Source organism: Nomascus leucogenys, chromosome 13, assembly GCF_006542625.1.
Source record: "Nomascus leucogenys isolate Asia chromosome 13, Asia_NLE_v1, whole genome shotgun sequence".
NCBI classification, from domain to species: domain Eukaryota; kingdom Metazoa; phylum Chordata; class Mammalia; order Primates; family Hylobatidae; genus Nomascus; species Nomascus leucogenys.
Window position 1 is genome coordinate 21,549,695 of NC_044393.1, and position 27,621 is coordinate 21,577,315.

The 27,621-nt window shown below is 41.5% G+C and overlaps 1 protein-coding gene across 4 annotated transcripts in view; it reads left to right on the plus strand.

The window, feature by feature from the left end:
* The window catches only part of PTPRT (protein tyrosine phosphatase receptor type T), a 1,129,549-nt gene that overhangs the window by 719,249 nt on the left and 382,679 nt on the right, over positions 1-27,621 (plus strand). For all 4 annotated transcript variants that reach the window (XM_030825446.1, XM_030825445.1, XM_030825447.1 and 1 more), the window contains exon 8: positions 8,279-8,575. In XM_030825446.1, coding sequence (XP_030681306.1) covers positions 8,279-8,575 — 297 coding nt within the window. The remainder of the gene's footprint in view (positions 1-8,278; positions 8,576-27,621) is intronic.

The window sequence follows — 27,621 nt, forward strand, 5'->3', positions numbered from 1 at the left end:
AGAATTTGGCCAGAGGCTTGCTTTTATTATCATCTAATAATGCAGTTGTTGGGGAATCGTTAACCCTCGCTCACCTTAAATTTCTTTAATGGCTTTGGTTTCTATGATAAAGAATGTCAGGGTTGTGCATGCGTCATCATCAAATTGGCTTAGATGAGTTTCAGTGCTATACTGTGTCTATTGTCCAGAAGCCCAATACTTCCCCTGCAAAAGACTTATCAAGCTTCATCATATCATCTTTCAAAATTATTTCATCCCCCTAGCATGAGTTTCACAAAGGCAAGAAAGTGTCCCATTCACCTACATCCCTAATGCCTGGCCCATCTCAGAGGTTAAGGATATATATGTAGAATGGAAGGAGTAGATACAGCAATAACTGCAAGGGCATTAATGGAAGCTTTCTAACACTAAACTATAGTTGGTTAAAAGAATGAGTCCACTAGTCAACTAGACTCAGAACCAGGTCAGAGATCCACAGAAACCTCCACAACCCCTGTTTGTCTCAGTGGCTGTTCTGTCTCACCTCCCACTCTGGGTTTGAGGGAATGCAACTGTGTCTAGTACCATCCAAGACTCTGGAATATATTGTCTTCTTAATTCACCTCATAGCCCTAAGAGTGAGGGAGTATCATCTACATTTCCTACATGAGAAAAATAAGGCACAGACACAGGTAGGGTAAGTGATGTGCTTAGGTTCAGGTGATCACAGAACCAATGTTCTTTTCCCCGTGTCATGATGCCTCCATGCTCAGTGAGTAGTTCTCAATTAAGAAATGAGACAATGAACACGTGAATGGATTACCTTCTCTGTGGCATTGCTATAGGAGGGTAGCAACCGAGTTGCCTTATCACAAAGTGACATGCTCCAGCTTCAGGTGATTCTAATCATCAGCACAAGTAGGATGTAGTGCTTCTATATTGTGGAATTACCAGCATCTGCAAATGGAGCTCGTGGATTCCTATGCTTGCTTATATTTATAAGATACCTATGATAATACAGGCTGAATATCCCTTATCTGAAATGATTGGAACCAGAAATGTTTCAGATTTTGGAAGATTTGTGTTATACTTACCAGTCAAACATCCCCGATATTGAAAATCTGAAATTTGAAATATTTCCACGAGCATTTCTTTTGAGCATCATGCTGGTACTCAGAAAGTTTCAGATTTTGAAATATTTCAGATTTTAGATTTTCGGTTTAGGAATAGTGAACTAGTATTCAACAAATTCTTGTCCACCAAATATCTGCAATAAATTAGAAGAGGTGGTAGAAAATAAGAGAGTGGGTTTGGATGATGCTGGAAAGAAGATGGATTTTATTTTTGTTCCCCTTACCTTTTTATTCCCTTCGTGTATCATTTCCATGCAGAAAGTGCAAATTAATGGTCACATCAAACTATCTGTCAACATATTTCTGCTCTTGCAGTATCAAATTATTTTGGCAATAATGTTTCCAGCTGCCTAGGACTCCATTGCAATTTAATTTGAAAAGAATTCAAATTGCATCTCCAAATGGATAAAAAATTAATTTTACATACAAGCTATCCACCTCCACATTTTCAGCCCCATACCCCAAATTATCTCAATTTAGGTTCAACTTTGAACAGTACATATGCTACAGCCAACTCCACATGCAAAGATGAATATGTAGCAAATTCATGAATTGAAAATCTGTTTTGCTGCTTCTTTTTTAATAAGATGTTCTGCCTTGATTAAGGTCATTAGAAGATTCTACAGCTATTGCCTTTGACAGGAGGGATGGAGGCCGAGTCCATACAGGACAGAAAAGGGAGCCAATTCTGACTTAGCCACATGATTACCCTTAACAATTGGAGTGTAAAGAGATCCTGATTCAACCCTCTACTTATTGCTTTTCCCCTGCCCTGTATTAGCACCTAAATTCGGGTGGTTTGGTCTTCAGCTATCACTACTTCCTAGATTTATTCATTTATGTACTTAATTCGTTTATTCAGCAGCTGTATGTTATAGTTATAAAATGAGGAGATCTAGGGTCTCACAGGTTGGCAGTGGAGGTGAACATGAACCAAACATATGAACAATAACCCTGAAGTCTGATAAGAGCTATGGGAGACATATGATAGCATGTTAAGGAAAAAAAATGTCATCGAGGCATTAATTATGGGCAAGGGAGACTGTTAGAGAAAGTCACAAGTAAAGGGTGGCATTGGAGCTGGGCCTTGAAAATATTGAATGAGGATTTGTTGGTGGCATCCCAAGCAGAGGAAATAGCTGGGCAGAGGCATGGAGGTGTGAAGGCATTTATAATCCCTTGCTTTGCTTTAAGAATACAGGATTTGATAAGTGAGAAGTGGAAAATGACTCAGGGGCATTTGGGGGCAGGAAGGTACCTGTTGCAGGGTGGGCTCGGGTATTAGAATGAAAATGGTACTTCAGGATGGACATGGTGCTTTAATAAGAGCTGATGTAGAAAGAGGAGCAGGGTTCAGAGGTGAGGAGGACCACCCTGCCTTCCTGAGTCCGCAGTAAGAATGGAGAAGCTTCTGAAAACCTGAGTGGGTCAGTCACACATGCCTGCACACAAGCCTGTCCCTAACATGTGCGTAATCACAGGATCTGGGATAAGAATAAAAATGTCAGCCCGTGGCCCCTTCCCCCTTCTCCTTTCACCCAACCACATCTCTCCCCACAAGGGCCCCACATATGTGTGTGCACAGCAACCTCAGTCCTCAGGTGCAAGTTCTGTCCACTTCCCCCAGACAGCCATCCTTTGGCCATCCTTGGGCCAACGGCCACTCACAGGAAGGACAGAACAAGGGAAGAAACTGAGTGTAGGGCCTCTGGGCAGGGAATTCTAGGGTGTCATATATGTGGAGCCTGGACCAGAAGGGAGAGGACAGAACCAGGTCCTTTGGACAGCCCATTGGCCCCCTGATCCCTTGCTCCGAGAAGAGGGCACAGTCTGGAGTGGGCCAAAGTGGCTCTCTAAAGTACAGGGCATAGGACAAGGCCACTGTTGTCTAGTCTAAGAGCATACAGAAAGTACATCCAGATGTAGAGCCACTTTGATTTTCAATCGGAGGATGGTTTTCCAGCTTCCCAGACAAGCCACACTCTTCACACCGTTTGCCATCTTCTTGGCCTGTGGGCTGTTAATCAAGAAGGTCATACAGACAAGGCTTTATCTGGAGGCAGAAACCATAGGCTCTAGGCTTGGCTGTATTTACACGGGGGATGTAAATTCAACAAACCAATCTCCACTGCACACACAAGGCTTTCTTAGCAATTTCCAACTTGTTTGCACCAACCCAAATGTAAACCCCAGATTCTCCATGCTGCAGGCAATTACCCAGCAGAAGCTGGGTTTGGCAGATGAGGTTTAGAGGGGTCAGACTGAAAGCATGAATGCTTCCATCACACTCTAAAACCTAGTTTCCATTGAATAGGATTTCAGGATATTCTCTTGCTTGAATGCAAAAAAAAAAAAAAAAAAAAAAAAAACCCTTAAAGACCCGGCTGACATGCCAAAGGGGACAGGACAAGGACTGTGGAAACAGAGAGTCTCAGCTCAGTTCCCAAGAACAGGTCACCATCTGTTCATCTCACAGGAACTGCCCCTTGACAGACCCTGTGCCACGTTCTGAGGTTGCTGGCAAACAGAACATGGTCTGTTGCAGCCCGAGAGGGGAGACAAACACATGAACAAGCAATTCCTGGGCAGTGTGACAAATGCTAAGTGTGTTGGACAACAGTGCAAAGTGCCATGACCAAAGAACGGATGTCTGGGGGAAGTGGACAGAGCTTGCACCTGAGAACTGAGGTCACTGCACACATACATGTGAGGCCCCCTGTAGGAGGAGATGCAGTTGGGTGGAAGGAGAAGGGGGAAGGGGCCACAGACTAAAATGTGTATTCTTATCCCAGACCCATCTGTGATTTTGCACATGTTCGGGACAGGCTTGTGTGTATACATGTGTAACTGACCCATTCATGGGAGCCCAGAGAATGGGGGGCTCGGCCGTGTGGCCCTGGGTAAGTTACATCTCTTCACTGAGTCTCAACTTCCTATACCATCGAATTGTTTTTAGGACACAAGTGCTAAGGGTAGCACCTAGCCCAGAGTTGCTACTTAAGAGCCATTGTCTTTCCCTTTCCTGAATGCGAGTTCTCAGATTTACAAAATGCTTTCACCTGCAGGTACCGAATCTCTAGGTTCACCAGAGTCCTTCTTGCCTTTGGAATACAAACAGATTTCCTTGAATCTCTGAATTTTCATAGCCAGTAGAACCCCCAAAATCATCTCCCAAGATTTCAGTAACACACATGAGCACATTTTCCAAGGTTCCTTTGCCTCTGGTCCCTGTGTTCCCACGTGGTATCTTATTAAGCCCAAGGCATGCAGACCTCAGTCCTTTCTAGAACCCACAGGAGATCCAGGCACAGCAAACTTCTTTGTTGTATTTTGAGGGCCTTGCTGGAGATCTAAAAATCACTTGGGGAGTGATCATATTGGGCTTCACCCAATATTCTGCCACTTGTTCACCCTCACGCCTCTCTTATTCTATCCAAGCCCCCAGTGGGTTTATTTTTCTCTTCCACTGGAGTCTCAGCGTGATACTGAGGCCCCAAGAATGCAGCTTCTACCTCACACAAGCTTCCAAAGGCATTTCTCCAAGAAAGGCAATTCTCTCTAAGAGGAGTACCTACTGTTAGGCAAAGGCAATTTTCTCTCTCTCTACAGTTCATTTTATGCTCATTAACAGCCTTTTGAGACTAGTGTAATAATTTCCACTTTATAGATGAGGAGATGGAGGCTCAGCGATGAAGTGCCCTTGCCCGAGGTCACCCAGATAGTGAGTGCCAGAGTCTCGCTTCAAGCCACGCTCTAGTCAGCAGCACTGTACCTGGGGCCCGCCGTGACAGTCACACATGCACAAGAGGGAACAAGTGACTTTTCCTGTATCCCAACTTTCCTGGTCTGGAAGAGTCTCTTTGCTGTGTGGCAAGATCACAATATCCTTGTCTTCTTTAAAAAGATGCTCCTGTTTACTCCTTTAAGAGGAGCAGAAATGTGTGTATCTGCACACCTCCAGAGGTGAGCTCCAGGGAGAATGGAGGCCAGGGATCAAAAGGCCAGCGGTCAGCTTTGCACTAAATGTGTTTACATCACTGTACCACGCTCTCCCGCAGGTCCTGGGCTCCTGAGACCCAAGTCATTTTTGCCTTATAGTATTTTGGCTTTCTCTCAATATTCTCTTCAAGTCTCCCCAGACTTCTGATGAAGGCGACATGCCTCATATTTATGTTCTTTCCCTGGTCTCAGTCTCCGGTGGCGTCAAGGTGCTGAGAAAACACAGGTTTTTGACTCTGGCCTACCTCATATCTTGGCTGTGCCTCTCACTCTGTGGCTTTAGTCCAATCATTTTGTCTCAAAGAGCTTTGGTTTCCTCTAGGACAGAGCTAGTGATATGCCTTCCCCCCAGGTAGTGAGATTTTCAACATAGAGAGTGCAACTGATAACTTACAGAGAGTTTTTACTTTGCACACTACATGTGGGGTCAGGCAGACACAAGTTCAAAACCGCACTTTGTCACCTGCTGGCCTTGCTACTCTGTACAAATTCCTGCACACTTCTGGACCTCAGGTTATTCATCTGTAACGTGGGATGGGCCATCCTTCCCTCCTAGGGTCATAAGATGGTTCAGAAGATAGAGCCAGCACTTGTGTCTACGGCTCCATCAATGGTGTTTTGTTTTTATAGTTTTGTTTTGGGTTAAGGCCATAATAAAGATCTCAAAAATTATATTTAACATGGGATATGGTACATTTTAAGATGTTCAATAAAATGTGGTCTTAGCCTTGGGTTTAAATGGGTCTTAAGTGTTCCTCTTCTCCCTGCCTCAGGAGGGAGGTGAGAACGCCATGTGGGTGAGTGTTGTATTGGGGCTTGGCATCATTTTGGAGGGCAAACCCAGGGGAGGCGTGTTGAAGAGGCCCTGAGCAGGGGCAGTGGCTCTCTGCCAGGAGAGTTCTGGCACCTGGACAAGTGGACAGGCCCCAGCTAGGCAACGCTGGTGGGGATGCTCGGGGCTTCCCAGGCAAGCCATTTATTGCTCTCTGTGTGCCTGTACATCTGCTCTCATTGCAGTCGGTACCACTGCGAGATGTTTACCCAGCAGCCGCAACCCCACCCAATCATAATCCCCAACTACAGGGACCACACTTCACCTTCCGTTCCACAGTAGGCCCTCAGCAACAGCTTGCTCAGTGTCACATTCTCAGAGTCACCCATTTGATTTGGGGATGCTGGCTCTGCTTTGCCCAAAGGACCTGTGAGCATGAATAATTGGGCTGTAAGAGTGACCATGAATTCCTCAGTTGATCAAGGGCCAGGGCTGCCCACTATCCTCAAGACCCTCACTCCTGCAGCCACGTGGACAGCTCTGTGCTGGCTTGCCAGGTTCCCTGACATTCCTGTGAACTATGTTCCTTGGTAAGACTCTGACACAAATTACAGGACATTTTCCCCATAGGGACAGATCAACTAGCACCAATAGCACCCCCTCTTTCTTATTGCTGCATCGGTGCAGATGTAGCCTTACCCCTAAATGCTCTGAGGGGGTTGGAGCAATGATGGAACCCTAGTCCATCCTTTTGCATAAGGGTGCTCCCAGCACTGCCGCTCACAAGGCATTCAAGATAGACACAGCATGTGGAACACTATTATTATTACTATTACATATATATTATTACTATTACTGCAAAACAAACAACACACCCCAGTTATCATACGTAGAGTGCTTATTAAGTTTGAATTCTAACCGCTTTACAAACATCTCATCTAACTTCCCCTTCCCCCTACCATGAGGTTAGCTACTATTATTATCATCATTTTACAAATCAAATAAAAAGTGGACCCAAAGAGGATACATAATTGGGCAAAGTCCTGTAGGTATGGGGAGAAGTACTGATTTAATCTCTAGCCTGTGCCTAACTCCTCCCAGATAAGAAAGTCTGACACAAGAATTTCTGGGGATATCTATCACATGAGAAGTTATGTTTCTACCATAACAAATGCCTGACCCAAGAGCCAGGCATGGTGGATGGTGCCTGCAATCCCATCACTTTGGGAAGCCAAGGCAGGAGGATCGCTTGAGCCCAGGAGTTTGAGACCAGCCTGGGCAACATAGAGAGACCCCATATGTGAAAAAATAAAAATAAAAACTTAGCCAAGCATGGTGTAGGCCCACCTACATGTGAGGCTGAGGCTAGAGGATCATGATTGCTTGAGCCTAGGAGTTTGAGGCTGGGATGAACTCTGGTCATGCCACTGCACGCCAGCCTGGGAGACAGAGTCAGACTCCCATCTCAAACAAAACAAGCCACCCCAAAGACAAATGCCTAAACCTCAACATAAAATGAGCTTTACACGTCAGGGTTTTTGAAAAACATCATGTTTGTTATAACCTGTTTTATATAAGAAAAAAATCTATTTAATGTGCGTAAAGTATAAATAGAATATTCCTAATAAAATTAGACATAGACAATGTTATGTATGGTGATCTGGGACCAAGATCAATAGGAGGCATGGAGTGGGAGACAGCATTAGGGTGAGAAGGCATGCTCAGATTAGCTTTTAGAATGATGTTCCCAGAGGGGCCAGGGGAGACAAAGAGGGGTAGAAGAGTGTTGTAGGAGGTTAGGAAATGATGAACTGTGTAGTCAAGGAAAGGAGAGGAAATGGTAAAGCACGGTTAATGGGTCATGATGACCGCATGGATAAACTGGGTGTTGGGGGTTGAGGCTGTGATTCAGTTTCCAGCTTGTGCATCTGGATGTTGTTGGCTGAAGAGGAGAGGCTGACCTCCAAGGGGACAGGCTGGGGCTGAATTCAGTATAAAGAGGCAGGTCAGCTCTCAGCAGCCATCTAAATAAGCATATCCCAGAAGCGAGGAGTGTGCTGTGTGTGGTACCAAGAAGGTTTTCAGTGGCACTTTGATGCACCCGTAAGAATTTAACAATTTCACATTTATTTTTATGGTTAACATTTATTTATGATGTTTTCCTTTTATATATTTATGTTTTTTATTAGATGCATGTATTTAAATAAGACAAGGGAGATTGATGTAAAGAAAAAAGTTCTCTAAATTATATTGCCTGTGTCAAAAATCATAACGGCAGTGATTGAATGGTGGAGATATGTTTGGAAAAGCTGTGTTCCCTGTTGTAGCAGAATATGCACCCCAGCTTCCTGATGGTCTCTTCAGAGCCGTTGTTTCTTGCCTGCATGTCTTGCAGATCCGGTGCATGGCCCACAGAATGTGGAAATCGTAGACATCCGAGCCCGGCAGCTGACCCTGCAGTGGGAGCCTTTCGGCTACACGGTGACCCGCTGCCATAGCTACAACCTCACCGTGCAGTACCAGTATGTGTTCAACCAGCAGCAGTACGAGGCTGAGGAGGTCATCCAGACCTCCTCCCACTACACCCTGCGAGGCCTGCGCCCCTTCATGACCATCCGGCTGCGACTCCTGCTGTCTAACCCTGAGGGCCGAATGGAGAGCGAGGAGCTGGTGGTGCAGACTGAGGAAGACGGTGAGCAAGGAGGGAGAGCTTACATGGGAATGGGGATATTGAATCTATTCACAGGGCCATGGCAGTCAGTTATGAGGCTTTTATTTTTCCTACATTTTTAATTCCCTCACACACACCTTTCTTTTCTAAGGTCTTCAATGAAGGACTATGTAAACTGTGAATTGCACACCTCCAGGGAGTGCTTTTCCCATCACAGTGGCAGCTCTGCCATAGACATGCACTCAGCTTTGGCCCTTTTGTACCCCCATCCCTCCTCTTGCTTTATACCAGTCTATTAGACCATTCTTGCATTGCTATAAAGAAATACCTTTTGAGAAGTGTCTGTTCATGTCCTTTGCCCACCTTTTGATGGGGTTGTTTGTTTTTTTCTTGTAAATTTGTTTGAGTTCATTGTAGATTCTGGATATTATTCCTTTGTCAGATGAGTAGGTTGCAAAAATTTTCTCCCATTCTGTAGGTTGCCTATTCACTCTGATGGTAGTTTCTTTTGCTGTGCAGAAGCTCTTTAGTTTCATTAGATCCCATTTGTCAATTTTGGCTTTTGTTGCCATTGCTTTTGGTGTTTTAGACATGAAGTCCTTGCCCACGCCTATGTCCTGAATGGTATTGCCTAGGTTTTCTTGTAGGATTTTAATGATTTTAGGTCTAACATTTAAGTCTTTAATCCATTTTGAATTAATTTTTGTATAAGGTGTAAGGAAGGGATCCAGTTTCAGCTTTTATGCAGCCAAAAAACACATGAAGAAATGCCCATCATCACTGGCCATCAGAGAAATGCAAATCAAAACCACAGTGAGATACCATCTCACACCAGTTAGAATGGCCATCATTAAAAAAACAGGAAACAACAGGTGCTGGAGAGGATGTGGAGAAATAGGAACACTTTTAGACTGTTGGTGGGACTGTAAACTAGTTCAACCATTGTGGAAGTCAGTGTGGCGATTCCTCAGGGATCTAGAACTAGAAATACCATTTGACCCAGCCATCCCATTACTGGGTATATACCCAAAGGACTATAAATCATGCTGCTATAAAGACACATGCACACGTATGTTTATTGCGGCACTATTCACAATAGCAAAGAGTTGGAACCAACCCAAATGTCCATCAACGATAGACTGGATTAAGAAAATGTGGCACATATACACCATGGAATACTATGCAGCCATAAAAAATGATGAGTTCGTGTCCTTTGTAGGGACATGGATGAAACTGGAAAACATCATTCTCAGTAAACTATCGCAAGGACAAAAAACCAAACACCGCATGTTCTCACTCATAGGTGGGAATTGAACAATGAGAACTCATGGACACAGGAAGGGGAACATCACATTCCAGGGACTGTTGTGGGGTGGGGGGAGGGGGGAGGGACAGCATTAGGAGATATACCTAATGCTAAATGACGAGTTAATGGGTGCAGGAAATCAACATGGCACAGGGATACATATGTAACAAACCTGCACATTGTGCACATGTACCCTAAAACCTAAAGTATAATAAAAAAATAAAAAAATAAAAAAAAGAAAAAAAAGAAAAAGAAATACCTGCAGCCAGTTGTGGTGACTCATACCTGTAATCCTAGCACTTTGGGAGGCTGAGGCAGGTGGATTGCCTATCTCAGGAGTTTGAGACCAGCCTGGGCAACATGGTGAAACCCCATCTCTACTAAAATACAAAAGAAATTACCAGGCGTGGTGGCATGTGCCTGTAGTCCCAGCTACTCAGGAGGCTGAGGCTGGAGAATTGCTTGAACTTGGGAGGCAGAGGTTGCAGTGAGCCGAGATCGCACCATTGCACTCCAGCCTAGGCAACAGAGTAAGATTCCATCTCTACAAAAAACAAACAAACAAACAAACAAAAAACACCGGAGACTGGGTAATTTATAAAGAAAGGAGGTTTAATTGGCTCACAGTTCTGCAGGCTGTACAGAAAGCATAGCACTGACATAGCTTGGCTTCTGGGGAGGCTGAGGAGCTTTTACTCATGGTGGAAGGTGAAGTAGGAGCAGGCACACTACGTGGCCAAAGCAGGTGCAAGAGAGAAATTGGTGGTGCCACACACGTAACCAGATCTCCGGGGAATTCACTCATTGTCGCGAAGACAGCACCAACCCATGAGGGATCCACTTCCATGATCCAATCACACCTCCAGCATTGAAGATTATAGTTCAACATGAGATTTGGGAGGGGACAAATACCCAAACTATATCAACCACCTTCTCTGTCCAAGGTTTGACTGCACTGATGCCTCCAGAAAGATAAAACATGTATCACATTGTTTAAACATGGTGAATTTGGAAGTCAGACATTGCTGAATTATGTAAGAATTAAAAACAGAAAATACATATAAAAAGCTTAGCATACACACTGGATGCACCCAGAACTGAATATTCACCTGGCTGGATGACAGTCATCTCAAACTCAAGGTATCTGAAAATGAACTAATCTCCAATTCTATACTGACTTTCCCTGTGTTCCTCATCTCAATGAACTGCATCTAGTAACTCAAGATAGAGACCTGAAAGTCAGCCTAGGAGCCTCCATGTCTCCCTCCCAAATCCACCCCACCTCCACACGCCACAAGTTTCTAATGGGTGTGCTTCCTGCAGTTTATCTTCCTCATAACTTGAGACTCCAAGAACCTAGGGACACTACTGCTAGAACACATAACTTTTCCTGCCTCTCTGTCCTTACCCAGAACGCATAACTTTTCCTGCCTCTCTGCCCTTACCCAGAACACATAACTTTTCCTGCATCTCTGCCCTTACCCATGCCATTTCTCCTGCTTGGAATAACCTGTCCTCCATGTTTGCAAGGAAACCTCTATTGAACTTTCAAGTCTTTGCTCAAATGTTACTTCCTCCAGGAAGCTTTCCTTGATTGCCCCAGATTGACTTGGATGTTTCTTCCCAGGCTCACCGCAGTTACCTTAGTGATAGCATAGAATTCGCCAGTTCCAGGGCTTACCTAAGAAACACTTCCCCATGACCATATTTCACTTTCCCCTCCAGCCAGCCCAGGCTGCCTCTTGCCTTGTGGTATGGCTTTAGATAGTTTCTGAGAATCAGACTCAGATGAAGATTCATGTGCAAGTGACTGATTAAGAAAGTTTTCCCAGGGGAGACTGGGAGGGGAGTGAGGGAAGTGGGACAAAGAAGGGGAGAAAGCCAAGGTGCAACTTTTGGCCAAGTCCAGCAAAAACTGGCTGCAACCTGAGCCTTCGGGGAACTGTTCAGGGTGGGCCATGCATCACAGATGTCCTAAGTTAGGCAAGGAAGCTCCCAGCCAACAGTTAGGGTCTGGGATGGGGAGGAGAGATTCAGAGGTAAAATTTCTGTAACTTTTGTCTCTCTGCATGTGCAGGTAAAGGATAGAGTTTCACGAAAATGGTATAAAGAGATCTGAAAGGTCTAGCCAGAGCACTGGCATTGTCAGCTGCATGAAGAATATACCCGGCTTATGTCAGATTAGCCTTAGAACTTGAAGACAGAGCCTCTGCTGTGGCAATTCTGTGTAGTACATGTTTTCTTTTTTTCATCTTCATTTTTTTCTTTCTTTATGTGTTCCTGGGATTCAGTAGGATCTAGCACTTTTCTTTCATCTAAGCAAGTTCTAAATACCTCAGAGCCATGACCCTGAGTAGAACCCAGATTGACATTCTCAGCTACAAAATCTCATGAGAAGATAAGGGAAATAGTGCCAACCTCTTCTCACCCTGCCCCTAATTCTCACTTCCCCCATGTCCCATCCTAGAGCTGGAAGTTTTACACAGTCTGCTTTGATGAACCCCATCCCTCCCTTATACCCTTCCAGTTCATCCTCATAGCCATCCTCTTTGCAGACCCCACACACTGGACTTTGGGGTCATCCTTGGAGTAGACTCTGTAAAACTTCCAGTTCTAGGAAGATTTCCCTAGATCTGACTTCACTGTTTCAGAAATCTGTAGCCCCTTCCTCCAGCAGGTAGAATTGTGCACTGTTAAGACAATGTACACTCTGGAGCCAAGCATGCTTGAACGAGTTGTGTAACCTCTTAGTGCCTTGGTTTCCTCATCTGTAAAATGGAATTAATTGGCCAGACGTGGTGGCTCACCCTGTAATCCCAGCACTTTGGGAGGCCGAGGCGGTCAGATCATGAGGTCAGGAGATCCAGACCATCCCGGCTACCATGGTGAAACCCCGTCTCTACTAAAAATACAAAAAATTAGCTGGGCGTGGTGGCACGTGTCTGTAGTCCCAGCTACTCAGGAGGCTGAGGCAGGAGAATCGCTTGAACCCAGGAGGTAGAGGTTGCAGTGAGCCGAGATAGTGCCACTGTACTCCAGCTGGGTGACAGAGCGAGACTGTCTCAAACAAAAAAGGAATAATTAAAGTGCCTATCTTATAGATTCTTGTGCACATTAAGTGGGATGATATATAAAGAAATTGGACTAATACCCAGCATATTATAAGGTACTACATTTGTGGTGAATTACAGGAGAAAAAAAAAATATTCACAAAGGAGCATCTAGCCCCGGCAACTGAGAATCTCCCCAGCTCCCCTAGGAAACCTCTTCAGAGCTCTAGACATGTCCAGACATCTAGAAATCTAACTGGTTGTAGGAAATACACTGTAGACACTCCAAAAGTGGCAGTGTGCTTGGTGCCTGACATGAGAAACAGAGTCAGGGCAAAAGGGTGGTTTAGTGACTCATATTCACAGGGAATTCCTGGTTATTAGAGAGGGAGAAGTCACCGCTGAAAATCAGGATGAAAATTCAGGACTCAGGAGATGAACAATAAGGTTTTCCCAAGGAGCAGCTCAGGGCACCTTTTTAAAGATGCTCTGCCCACCTTGAGCTGCTCTCTGAGGATTACCTCCCTGTGCCTCAGCAAACCCCAAGTCCAGCTTTAAGGCATTCCTTAACTTCTTTCTTTCTTCTTCCTGTCACCAAGAAAAAAAGCCTTTATCAAAACAACGTGAGAGCAGGAATGCTTTGAAATTAAATTTTAATTAAACATCATTAATAAAACATCAATTCCTGCTCTATGGAGATGTGTGGACATTATCATACTAAAAACACCAACATACGAGACATGATTCCTCAGTTCTGTAACTATTCTGAGGCTCTGCCTCAAAACCCACTGGACTGAAGGAGAGGCTCAGTGTGGAACCCCGCTGTATGCCAGGGTTAGGTTCCATTCTTTCTAAAGAGGGAGGAGGCACCATTTCTGTTGGCTGGGTAACTCGTTCACCTCAAGGACAAGGTGAGGCCAGAGCGTGGCTCTAGCAGATTAACTGAAACCCCCCTCTGGGAGCCAGCAAGCAACCTTTAGGATTGAGTTGGCTGAATGGCTGAGTTCATGCTGCTGTCATCCGTGCCACAAAATTGTCTTCTGGGGAATTTGCAGAATTTGTAATTTCAGCACCTCAGTGCATTTGAGGGCCTGCGAAGAAATCCAGCACCAGAGAGCAGCTCATGGCTGCTCAGCCCCATGGCTTCATTTGGGTCGCAGCTGTTCATAACAGACTAAACAGATTCCTTATTTTTCCCTTCTCCACAAATGTCTCAGACAAAACCACAGTTCGCTTGCACCTTGAAAGATGAAAACCATGTTGATGGTTTTGCTTGGCAGCTCACTTTGGCTGCTATTTATTGAGCACCTACACTGTGCTAGGCACGGATAGACATATTATATACAGTGGCTTCTGTACTCCTTTTGCCCAAGATTTTATTGTGAAAATTTTCAAAGCTAGAAAAATTGAAAGAATAGTACAAAGGAGACTTATAAACCTCTCATGTAGATTCAACATGTGTAAACACTTTGCTGCGTTTACTCGTGCGTGTGTATCTTATATCTACGTGATAGGTGACATATGCTATATAAATATATTTATGAATACATACAATATTTTAACCATTTGAAAGTAAATTGCAGAAATCATGACAGTTGATTTCTAAACCCGTTAGCATAAAAGACCTAAAAATAAGAACTTTCTGCTACATGCCCACAATGCTATTTAACCTCTAATAAATTTTGCATTAATTTAAAAATCATGTAATATACAGTTTGTTTACATTTCTAATAATATTTAACCTGATTCTATGTGACAAAACCAGGGTTCACTATATTTTTGGCAAAACCATTACATTGGTGATGTATATTTCTCATTGTATTTTGTCAAGAAGTTCATAATGTCAGGGAGTCCCAGTACTGATGATGTCACATATGGTCACTTAGATAAGACAAGAACTGCCCGGTCCCTCCACTGTAAATGTAGCACCATTTTTCTTTTGTAAAGTATCCTTGGAGTGAAACTTTGAGATGAATGAGTATCGTATTCCCCTAAAGCTTTCACTCAATGGTTTTAACACTCCCCGAGAGTCTTCACCTGAATCAGTTATTACACTGATGCTTACAAAAGGGTGATTTAAACATCTATAATTCTCCCTACGCTTACTAGTTAGCCTTCTTCTTTAGAGAATAGCTTTTTTCTCTCTTCATCTTCCTCCCTGTTTTTGGTCTCCCTGTTGATTCATAGATCATTTTTGACCCAATGTATTAAAATCCTTTACTGCCATTCTCTGTGATGCTCAAATTGCCTCAAATATGGCCAGTGGCAATCTCTTCAAGCTGATTCCCAGGTCCTTTTGACATGTTCTCATTAGTCTTCCTTGCTTCTGGCAGAACAAAAATATTCTAGACTACCTTTTAACGTCCCTGCCCCAGACTTGAAGCCAACCACTTATTAGGGATTTCTGGTTGCTTTCAGTGGGGAGTGGCATTTTGGCACTAAGATACACATCTTAGGTGTGCTCGGTGACGCGTTATTGCCTCTAGGTTCTTTCAGTAGGTAGAGCTAGGGAGTATAATTTTTGTTTTAAGTCATGAGCTCATACCGATTCAAATTCAACACATTTTATACATATATCTCCCTTCTCCTGCAGTGAGAACCCTGATGCTCAACATCCACATAGTTTTCATTTGCTGCATCCTGAAACACACATAAAATAGTTTCAGAATTACAACACCAATCCCTCTAAAAAACAATAAAGCTATTATACTAAGTTAGGTTAAAGATTTCAGTTTTTCTCTCCTTAGGCTACTGTATACCACTGAGGGTATGCAGTGAGAATACTATGTTCAAAAGTTCAGTTCTTTTCTCTGTATGGTTATATTATCAATTTGATACCCAGTTATGTTTATTTGTTTCCATTTTAATGTTTGCCTTCCACCTATGCTTTTTAATTTAATTTGTTTTTAATATGCAAAACAGTTGCATGTTTGAAAAGTAAAAACTATATCCCATTACTGGGTATATACCCAACAGAATATAAATCATTCTATTATAAAGATACATGCATGTATATGTTCATTGCAGCACTGTTCACAATAGCAAAGACATGGAGTCAACCCAAATGGCCATCAGTGATAGACTGGATAAAGAAAATGTGGTATATGCAGCCATAAAGAGGAATGAGATCATGTCCTTTGCAGGAACATGGATGGAGCTGGAAGTCATTATCCTCAGCAAACTAACACAGGAACAGAAAACCAAACACCGCACGTTCTCACTTTAAGTGGGAGCTGAACAATGAGAACACATGGACACAGGGAGGGGAACAACACACCCCGGGGCCTGTTGGGGGAGTGTGGGGAAGGAGAGCATCAGGGTAAATAGTTAATGCATATGGGGCTTAATACCTAGGTGATGGGTTGATAGGTCCAGCAAACTACCATGGCACGCGTTTACCTATGTAACAAACCTGCACTTCCTGCTCATGTATCTCAGAACTTTAAATTAAATTAAAAATAAAAAGACCATAAAAAAACTACATTTAAAAGTATATTCTAAAAAATATTACCACCATTCCTGTCTCTTTTCGCTATTCCAATTCACACTTGAAAGAAAGGTAGCTATTTTCATTCCTTTATGGTTGATCTTTCTTAGAGTTCTTTTTGCAAAAGCTACTCAGAGAGGCTGAGGCAGGAGAATGGCTTGACTCCGGGAGGCGGAGCTTGCAGTGAGCCGAGATCGCGCCACTGCAATCCAGCCTGGGTGCCTGGGTGACAGAGCGAGACTCCGTCTCCAAAAAAAAAAAAAAAAAAAAAAAAAAAAAAAAAAAAAATATATGTAATACTTTTCTTCCTCCTACTTCTTATATAAAAGGTAGCATAATTGATATACTTTGCATCTTGTGTTTTTGTTCACTCAGTATATCCTAGAAATCACTTATTATCAGTTACTACAGAATTTGCTCATTATTTTTTATGACTCTATGGTATTTCATTATGTTGATGTAAATACTGTAATTTATTCAACCAATATCCAGTGGACACCCAGGTTGTTTCCATTATTTACTATCATAAATAATACTGTAGCAAATAGCGTTGTGCATATGTTGTTTGGTACTTGTGGCAATGTATCTTTAGGGTAAATTCCTAAAAGTGGGATTGCAAGAGTCACAGAGTAAGTGAACATGCAGTTTTGTTAGCTGTTGAGAGGTACTCTTCCATAGAAGTTGTGTGATTTTGCATTTTCACTAGCAATGTAGATTCATTTAATCTGAACTCTAAATGTGAAGGAGCAAAGAGTGTTGTTTTTTCTATTTTACAAATAAGGAAATGTAGAATCCCATATAGTAATTACATATAATGTAATTGATTATAATTAATAACATAATATATACTATAATTGATATTTAATACAGTTAATCACATACAAAACATATATTATTTCACTTAACATCATGCTTTTTAAAAAGCTCATGTACTTGAATTGTAAGGAAGACTGACATGCCTCAGGAATGAGTACCTTTATTAAGTGTACATTTCTAATGAGCCGATGATCAGGTTTCTCAGGTCACAGTAAGCGAGAAGGAGGTTGCATGTTGCTAAGGATGAGTACATCTGTAGTAACAAGATGTGGCATGTAAAACTGGGAAAAGGGAAAAGTGAGAGAAAAAGCAGAAAAAGCAATAACAACAAGGCAATAAGTAAAGCAGTCCAGAGTCATTTAGTGTAAGAGTGAAAGCTATTCACACCTTAGTTAGTCCTGAAGGCATCACTTTATTAGAGCTCAGTACATTTGAGATGTTTACCAAGATGGTCTTGAGATATTATAAAGGGCAAAGAGAAATGCAATTATGTTTTTCAAATGCCCACTATGAACTAGGCATTGTGCTGATACTCTCCATTCTTACAGTCAATTCCCAAATACTTTGATGTAGATGCTATTGATACAGTTGTGCAGAAGAGGAGTAAATAGAATTCAAAATCTTACCTGAAGGGCATTCCCTGACCACCCAATATATAATTCTATACCTGGCCAAAACATCTACCGCTCTTCCCTGTTTTATTTTTCTCTACCTCATGCTGTATATTGATTACTTTATTATCTCTCTATAAGGGATATAAGCTTAATGAGAATAGCAACTTTGTTTTGTGTTGTTCACTCTGGTAATCCATAGTATGGGCTCACTGTTGAATAAATAGATGGATGAATAAATGACCATTCCACATAAAAGTCCATGCCCTTTTTGTGATGCCATAGTGTCCCATTTATGGGTATTGCTTGTGAAGATGGGGGATATGAATGACATCTTTTAGCTATATTCAAAGCTAACTCAGACTAGCTTGCATCTCTTCCCACCTCCAAGTTCAGTAGTACCCCATTCGTTGCTTCGAATAAACCATGGTGGAAATATTTACACCATGGAAGTTGGCAAACTTTGTTTTTATTTTTCCCTGGAGAGCAGGTTGTGAAACGTGTAGCAGCATACCACTGTATAGTTCAACTAAAAGGCTATAGTTAATTAAGATGTAAAGATTTATCTGGAACAAATATATTTTCTCCAACACAACTAGGAAATACGAGACTAAAATTAGCTAAATCTCTCTTATTAAGTTAGTTCCAAGCCTCTGTATAAGGAATGAATAAACAAATATGGCAACTGAAGTGGAGAGACAAAAAAATGACACAGACAAGAAAAGTATCAAGGGAAACTCCTGTTGAATTGTACATGGCTATGTGCTTTTATATATCCTACCTTGGTATTTCTCATATCTACCCCCACAGTTCACCATTGTTAACCCCTTTTCAGATGTGGAAATGGAGATAAAGAGAGGAGAGGAGGGGAGAGCAGGGGAGGGGAGGGGAGAGGAGAGGAGAAAACTTCCCTTGATAACACTCTGTCCTCCTTTATGTTGAAATGAAAATTTTCCTTAAATTACCACCTGACTTTAAGGCACAAGAAAACATCTGGTTTAATTACAGTGAATTTACATGAACCCACTGACAAGAAGCACAGTTAAATTAGCAATTTTAGTGTGTTTTTTTTAAGAGAATGAAATTATAAAGTAATTAACCTTTGTTGTAGAACTCTGTCAAAAGGATGGAAAGTTCCATGCTGTTAAATAGAAGAAGAAATGAAATTGTGGAAAGGGAAAATGTGGATTCATTAAAGAATTACAAAGAAAAATGAATGGAAAAGGGACACAGAATTAGAAGATAAGACAAAAAAGGAATTTTTTGCCAAGAAGTCTTTTTACAATGAGAGAGAGAGACCTAGTTTAATCAAAGGAAAGTAAGTCTATCTCATTGTAAAGGACATCTTGACTATGGAATGGCAATGTGGTGGGTGGAAAGAGCCTCTTACTTGGGGTGAGACATCCTGATTTTGCTGCTTAAAGATGCTATGACAGCCTTTTGGCCTTCTGGACCCACACATCTACCAGGTGATAGAAGAAAGGGGTGATCTGGGAAATGCTTTGGAAATAGAAGAGTTTGAGCTATATCCAGGCTTCATCCACTACTTCACTATGCAACCTTGGTTAAAGGACTCGCATTCTGTACACTTTAGTGCCCCATCTGTAAAATGCCTCTCTACAGAGGCTGTATTACATGAAAGTCTATGTGTAAAGCCCTTAACTTACTGTCTGCCAAGAGCTTTGCTAAGTGTTGTGTGGCCAACATCAGCCGTCATAGACACCTTTTTATTTCAGGCTGTTCAGGAAAAAACAAAACAAGAGATCTATGCAAAATTTCCATTTGCCCTGGGCAAAAGGCCACTTTTAAATAACCTCTAGCCCCTCTGTAATCTCATTTTTAAACATTTCACTCTGACCACACCTCTTCTCTTTTCAATCTATTCCCTCTAGTATTGTAGCTCCAAAAATTCAGCCCCACTAGGACTTGCTACCTTGTTCATTGCCCCCATTCCCTTCTCTATCCAGCTTAAATTCCTTGGCTGATCATTCCAGTTACATCCTTGCATAATCCCCCAACACCTCAGCCTCATTCTCATTTCCAGCTATTCACAACCCTAGCTCCATCTGATTTCCTGCCTGTGCTAGGTTTTTCCTTCTGTAGCTGCTGCACACCACTGTGCTAACCACTCTCACTTGGAAGCCAGAAGCACCACTGGAGCTGGCTTTTAAAGCTGCCTGGCAATACTGTCTTTCCCTGGCCCATTCATCCCTCTAGTCTCCCAGAGAATATTTCTCCTATCTTCAGACTAATAGCACATCCACCTGTTCTCACTTCCACAGATGACCTTGTTACCTAATAGACTGAGGAACTGAAACCATGCAAAGAAATTCCCTCCAGCTCTCATTGCCCACATGTTGCCCACATATTTGACCTCCCCCTCACCTCCTTGTTTCTATGGATGAACCATTTGTTTTCTAAATAAAAGCCAGTTTTGCTACTTAATGCAGCAAATCTCACTTACTTTTTTTTTAACTCAATGTCATTGCTCCAGCAATTGTCCCCTTTCCACCCTACATCAAAATTTCCCTTTGTAACTGGATATATTTCTCACCCTCCACACAAGGTGTATTTCTCCCATCTTTAAAAAAATTAAAAAAAAAAAAAACAGAAACACCCAGCTCTATCTTCTCCTCAAGCTACTATTCCATTCCCTCTTTATGCATCCATCCTTTCTATTTGTTCTTGAATCCATTCAACCAAAGTAACTCAGATCCCTGCCATTTCACCAGAACAGTTATTTCAAGATCATCTGTGATTTTCAAGTCATCAAATCCAATAGTCATTACTCAGAGAGTCAGATCCTCTTACTTAACCAGTTGGCAATATCTGACACAGCTGGTTGTTAAATCCTCCTTAAAACACTTTTTGTACTTTGCTTCCAATTCATCACACACTTCTAGATTTCCTCATTATGGAGTGGCTTCTCCTCTGTGTTTTTGTTTTAAAGATAGGGTTACATTGTGTCTCCCAGGCTAGAGGGCAGTGGTATGATCAGCTTACTGTATCCTCTGACTCCTGGGCTCAAATGGCGCTCCCATCTCACCCTCTCCAGTAGCTAGGACACGTGGGATAGGCACATATAGGCATGTGCCATCACATATAGGCGTGTGCAAGCATGCTCAGCTAATTTATTTGTTTTATTTATTTTATTTTACTTATTTATTTTTGAGATGGAGTTTCACTCTTGTTGCCCAGGCTGGAGTGCAATAGCACGATCTTGGCTCACCACAACCTCCGCCTCCTGGGTTCAAGCCATTCTCCTGCCTCAGCCTCCTGAGTAGCTGGGATTACAGGCATGTGCCACCACGCCTGGCTAAATTTGTATTTTTAGTAGAGACAGGGTTTCTCCGTGTTGGTCAGCTGGTATCGAACTCCCAACCTCAGGTGATCCACCAGCCTCGGCCTCCCAAAGTGCTGGGATTACAGGCGTGAGCCACCATCCCCGGCCTATTTATTTTTATTTTTACTTTTTTTGTAGAGACAGGGTCTCATTGTGTTGCCCAAGATGATCTCAGACTCCCAGCCTCAAGCCGTCCTCCCACCTCAGCCTCTCAAAATGTTGGGATTACAGTTTGCTGGTTCCTTTTAAACAGCGTGTATTAGTCCGTTTTTATACTGCTATAAAGAACTGATTAAAACTGGGTAATTTATAAAGGAAAGAGCTTTAATTGACTCGCAGTTCAGCGTGGCTGGGAAGCCTCAGGAAACTTACAATCATGGCAGAAGGTGAAGGGGAAGCAAGGCACTTTCTTCACAAGGCGGCAGAAAGGAGAATGAACGTAGGAGAAACTACCAAACACTTATAATAACATCAGATCTCCTGAGAACTCACTCATTATCATGAAAACAGCATGGGAGAAACCTCCCCCATGATTTAATTACCTCCACCTGGTCTCTCCCTTGACATGTAGGGATTATGGGAATTACGATTCAAGATGAGATTTTGGGTGGGGACACAGCCAAACGATATCACATCCCAACCTTATTGGCCCAGTTCTTGGGACTCTTTCCCGTTCGTATCCATACCAAAGGTTGGCCAGGTCTTAAAGTATAGGCTTTATCCATGAGAGGGTCTGTAGCAGCTACTCGATGCCACCACTGTAGCAGGAAAACAGCCAGGGGCAATGGGTAAACAAATGGGTGAGGCAGTTGTTCCAATATAATTTTATTTACAAAAACAGGCAGCTGGTTGGATTCAACCCGAGAGCCATAGTTTGCTGACCCTGGATCCACATTCATTTCTCTAATTATTTCTTCCAGTCTCCTAGCTTTAAAATCCATCCATATGTTAATAATTTTCCCAATTGATACCTCCAGGCCAGGCCTCTCCCGAGCCCTCCAGAGTCATTTATCCAGCTGTCTCCTCAACGGCTCTACCTAGATTGCTAATCAGCCCATGGAATTAAACACATTCAAAACTGAGCCTGTGATCATCCTTCAACTTGTTCTTCCCACTATCTTCTCCATCTCAGTAAGTGGCAACTCTGTTTTATTAGTGGCTCCAGCCAAAAACCTTGACTTCTCACTTTTGTCAGAACTGAGGCCCTGGCTTTTATGTCTCCAAAGAAAATCCCTTCTGGCTGGGCATGGTGGCTCACCTCTGTAGTCCCAGCACTTTGGGAGGCCAAGGCAGGTGGATTGCCTGAGCCCAGGAGTTCGAGACCAACATGGGCAACATGGTGAACTCCCATCTTTACACACACACATACACACACACACACTAGCTGGGTGTGGTATTGTGTACCTATGATCTCAGCTACTCAGGAGGCTGAAGTGGGAGGACTGCTTGAGGCCAGGAGGTCGAGGCTGCAGTGAGCCATGATTGCACCACTGCACTCCAGGCTGGGTGACAGAGGAAGACCCTGTCTCAAAAAAAGAAAAAGAGAACCTCTTCACCCTTTATTGCTTTTGATTAAGACCCCCTGGCTTTGTACGAAGTAGCAGCCTTTCTGTTCCCCACATCTGAACCACTAACATATTCTCTTGGTTCATCCTGCAATATATATCAAGACTTTGACCATTTCTCACAGCCTCTACTACTACCCCTTAGGTCCAAACCACTGTGCTCTCCAACCCAGATTATTGCAGCAGCCTCAATCATCTTTGCAGCTTCAGCTCTGGCCCCTGCATACTTTTCTCAACACAGCACCAAAATGATCTTATTAAATCACGAAGCAAATCATATCACTCCCTCTGCTCCCAGCCCTCTGATGGTTTCTCATGTCACTCAGATTAAAAACCCAAAGCCTTATGGTAGCTGACATGCTCCAGGTGACCAGAATTCACACTTTTGTTTGCCTCTCTGTCATCTCTTGCTACTTGTGCCTCCCTATGCAAATTCAGTCATCACTCTCTTCAAATATATCAGGGACATCCCTGCCTCAGGACCTTTGCACTTGCCATCCTTTTTGGCTACAGTAAAGTTCTGCCAAATAAGCAGGACGGTTCCTTCAGCTTCTTCAAGTCTTTATTCCAATGTCACCTCTCAGTGAGCTCTTCTCAGACCATTCTATTAAAAACTGGAAGCCTCCTACAGCACACTCTTTGTCCCTCTTTCCAGCTTTGGGTGTCTCCTTAGCAATTATCATCTGACATACTGTATATTTCACTATATGTTTTATTATCTGTCTTCTCCCACTAGAATGCATTCCATAGAGACAAGATTTTTTCCTTATGTTTTGCTTACTGCTGCTTCCCAAGCACTTAGAAGAACAGTGCCAGGTAGACAAATAAGGACACAATAAATACATTATTGAATGAATGAAATCTGAGTCCTCAGAGAAAAATTAGATTTGAGGTTATTTACCATAGGAATCAAGAAGATCGTAGAAAGCTCAGTAAGCTATGAGAAGATATAGCTTCTATGATTAGCAATATAACATCATTCGGATAGATCAGATTGAGGTAAGGACGTCACAGGAAATAGCAACAATCTGAATTGTCTCTACAAAAAAATCAAATTAGTGATCTCTAGGCTACCCTAGAGCTGTTCTCAGAGAATGCAATGGGGCCAGGGGGAGGAACAGACATATATAGTATTTACTTTGTGCCAGACACCTAGCTAAGCATTTTGTGTATATTAACATATCAAATCCCCAGGACAACCTATGTAGTAGGTAGTATTTTTATCCTCATTTTAAAGTAAGGAAAGTGAGACACAGAGACATTAAGCAGCTTGGCCAAGGTAATACAGTGGTGGGAACAGGACACAAACCCAGGCAGTGTGGCTTCAACCCATGATCATTGTTTAACCCTACAATACTGCCTTTTAGGTCTCAGTGATGACAATAAGAGTTTTGATTAGAAATGCCAGTTTGATCACTCTTCTTAAACTACTGTCCTAAAGAAATATAGAGAAAAACACCTCTGTACCTGCCCTGAGAACCGTAAGAAGATGCCATGGCTGCTCCTGACAGAATTAACGCAAGATGTCATGGGGGAGGGAGTCCCAAATGGGAAAGAGATGACTAAGCTGAGACTGCCTGGAAAGAAAACCCCTTAGGGAATTGGAGGAAAAGACTTCCAAGTCTACATGCATAAGTACCTCCAACTTTGGCCAACCAGTGCTAAAAACAGGAGTGGGCGTTGGAGCTGGTGGATGGAAGTGGGGAAAGGAGAGAGGTCAGTGCCCTGGTCATCTTTATTTGCTAGTCCATGATGCAGAGAATGAGAGCTCCCCCTCCAAGCCTACATTCAGGGCATATGGCAAATAAGAAAAGAGGGCTTCAGTGGAAGGATCTCATTGTAAAGAAACAATTGCAGGAAGGGGCAGTGTCTGTGGTAACTAACTTCAGGCTGCCCCTCAAAACACCTGAAAAGCCCTCTTGCCATGGAGAATCTTCCTGCTGCCTAATTATTTCCCTTCCTTAACTGCCCCTCATGCCACTGCCCCACAGGTCAGACAGAACCCTTATCCAGCCAAGTAATGTATGAATATATCTAAATTCTTTCCTTTCCCTGTGAGCTGGAAATACTTAAAATAAGGACTTACATAGTAACTAGCAGAATGACCCATTAAACCAGACCATCACACACCACTTCTTATAAGGCTGCATGCGGAAAGGTTACTGGACAGATTTTTAAAAATGCTTTCATTATTGTAAAGAACAAATCTGATAGTGCAAAGCAAATACCCCCTAACAATTGAAGCAAGAAACAAGATTTTTAAAAACAAAACAAAAAAACTAATACACATGCTCAGTAAGACTATCTAAATAAATCCTGGGATAGAACACATTCATGGAATGGAAGTTAACATTGTGAAGGTATTAGTTCTCCCAGACTGGCCTTTATAAAAGAGTTTAGCACTATTTACTATTCTTATTTATTTGATGATAAACTCTATTGTGTTTAGGGATATGTGCTTAAGGAGTGAAAAGTATAAGGAAAAGCAAGGTCACGGTATGAAGTTCACTACTGAAAAATTAATGAGATGTTTGTTTTATGCATTTGTGTTTATTTCACAGTAACCAAGATAAATGATGATAGTGTATATAATCTTATACCAATAAATGTAAAATGTAGGTGATATGGCAAAATATTAATTAAAAAACTTGACTTAAGGAAAAACAATTCTGTATAGTTTTACAACAAATAAAGAAATAGAATCAGTAATGAAACTTTTGCAACAAAGTACACATCAGTCCCAGGTGACTTCACAAGTGCAATCAGTCAAACATTCAAGGAGTTTGTAATCCCAATCTTATACGCTGTATGAGAAAGGAAAAAGAAGAAGCACTTCCCCCTTCAATTTATGACTAGACTATAACCTTGATATTAAAAGCAGAAAAGCTTATGAGAAAAAATATATGCAAATACCTAAATAAAATATTAGCAAATGATCCAAAACTGTGTAAATATGCAAAATACAGTTTAAGAAATTAGTGTTAGTCTAACTTTAGTAAATCTGTTTGTGTAATTTGCTACAGTAACATACTAAGAGAGGGGAAATACATATCATCACTACAATAGATACAGAAAAAGCATCAGTTAATTCTCAACATGATTTAAAAAACAAAATATTCTTGTATGCCTGGAATAAAAATGACCCCCTCAACCTGAAAAAGATAACTAAAACACCTACAAACATCATACTCAAAGGTGAAACAATATCATCATTATCTTTGAAATTGGAGATAGACATATCATCATTTCTATTAAAGACTGTATTGGTGGCTATCATTGAAGATTAGAAAATAAAAGATTGGAAAAGAGCAAAACTATTATTAGCTACAGATGCTACAATTATCTCTACATAGATAACCCAAAGAAATCTGCAAACAAATTATTAGAATTAATATAAGAATATAGCATGTTTGCCAAGACATCAACATTAAAAAGTCGATTCCATTTCTATTAACCTAACAAGAATGTGGTATTTTCTTAAAGACATTATTTACAATAGCAATAAAAATATAAAGTATTTAGTAATACATTTAACATAAGTTTTCAAGATGCACATACAAATGTATAAAGCACTGAAAGACGTTAAGGAAGGCCTAAATAAAAGATACACCATGTTCATGGATGAGAAAACCTATTATTATAAAGACGTGATATTATCTCCCAATTGATCTATAATACATGCAACTAAAATTCAAAAATCAAACATTTTTTGAAAAGTTACAAGTTAATCCTAAAATGTTTATGTAAGGAGAAAAGGTAAGAGTACCTAAAACAGTCATGAACATGAAGTACAAAGTAGTAGACTTTACCAGATAGCAAGACTTACACCTCATTGTTAATTAAGATGTGATATTGACACAGGGAAAGTCTAATAGAAATAATTGAATATAATAGAACATAGAAGTAGACCCATACATATATGGAAATGTGACAGAAGTTAAAATTATCAGGCAGATCGACTGAGGAATTAAAAATATTTTTTTCAATCTCCCTAGGATGAGGAGAAAGAATTAAAATTGGATTCCTACCTCATGTTATACATAGTAACACAGTTGTAAATGAATTGAGGACATTTTATTAAAGGAGTAACTCTTAAATGTCAATGAAAACTTAGAAAAATATTCTTATGACTTCAGGATAGAGAAAGTGTTTCTTAAGTAAAACTCTTTTGTGCAGGTTTATTCAGAAGCAGACCCTGAGATAAGGATACAAATGGAAGTAGTTTATTTAGGAGATGGTCTCAGGACACACTTATAAGAAAGAGGGAACGTGAAACAGGAAAGGGAAGAAAGTCAATACAAAATATATTAACAAAAAATTACCATGTGAATAACTGAGTTCTAGAACAGTGCTATTCCAAGTGTGGTACAAGGACCAGCACTGACTCACTGACTCTGTAATCCTTAACAAGACAAGTACAGAAAGAGAAAGTATTTAAAAAGAAGGAGCTTACTATTTTTCTTTTTTGCTTTTTCAATTTCACTTTTACTTCAAAATTTTACTTCCCTAGTAATTTATTTTTATTGTATTTTGTGATATCATGAGCCCACAATGGATTTGGAATTATCATTATCATCATCACAATGGTTTCAGTGTTTGAAATAGTTTGAGAAGTGCTAGTAAAACATGTCTCAGAGTTACCCAACCAAGTAATAAGGAAACTGGGATGTTCATCCATCAACTTTCTGTCTTTCAATGCTTGAAGAATGTCTTCAGGGCATTAACTCTCCGGCACTTCTTGCTTTTTCTATGTGGAGAACAAGTTGGCTCCCACAGCATTTAGGTAAATTTGTATTTTGCAGTAAGCATTATTCAGTGGGATATAGGCAGGCCATCAACAGTGTCTGCTACTAAATTTGTCTCTCTCTTTCTCCCATACAAAAACTAAA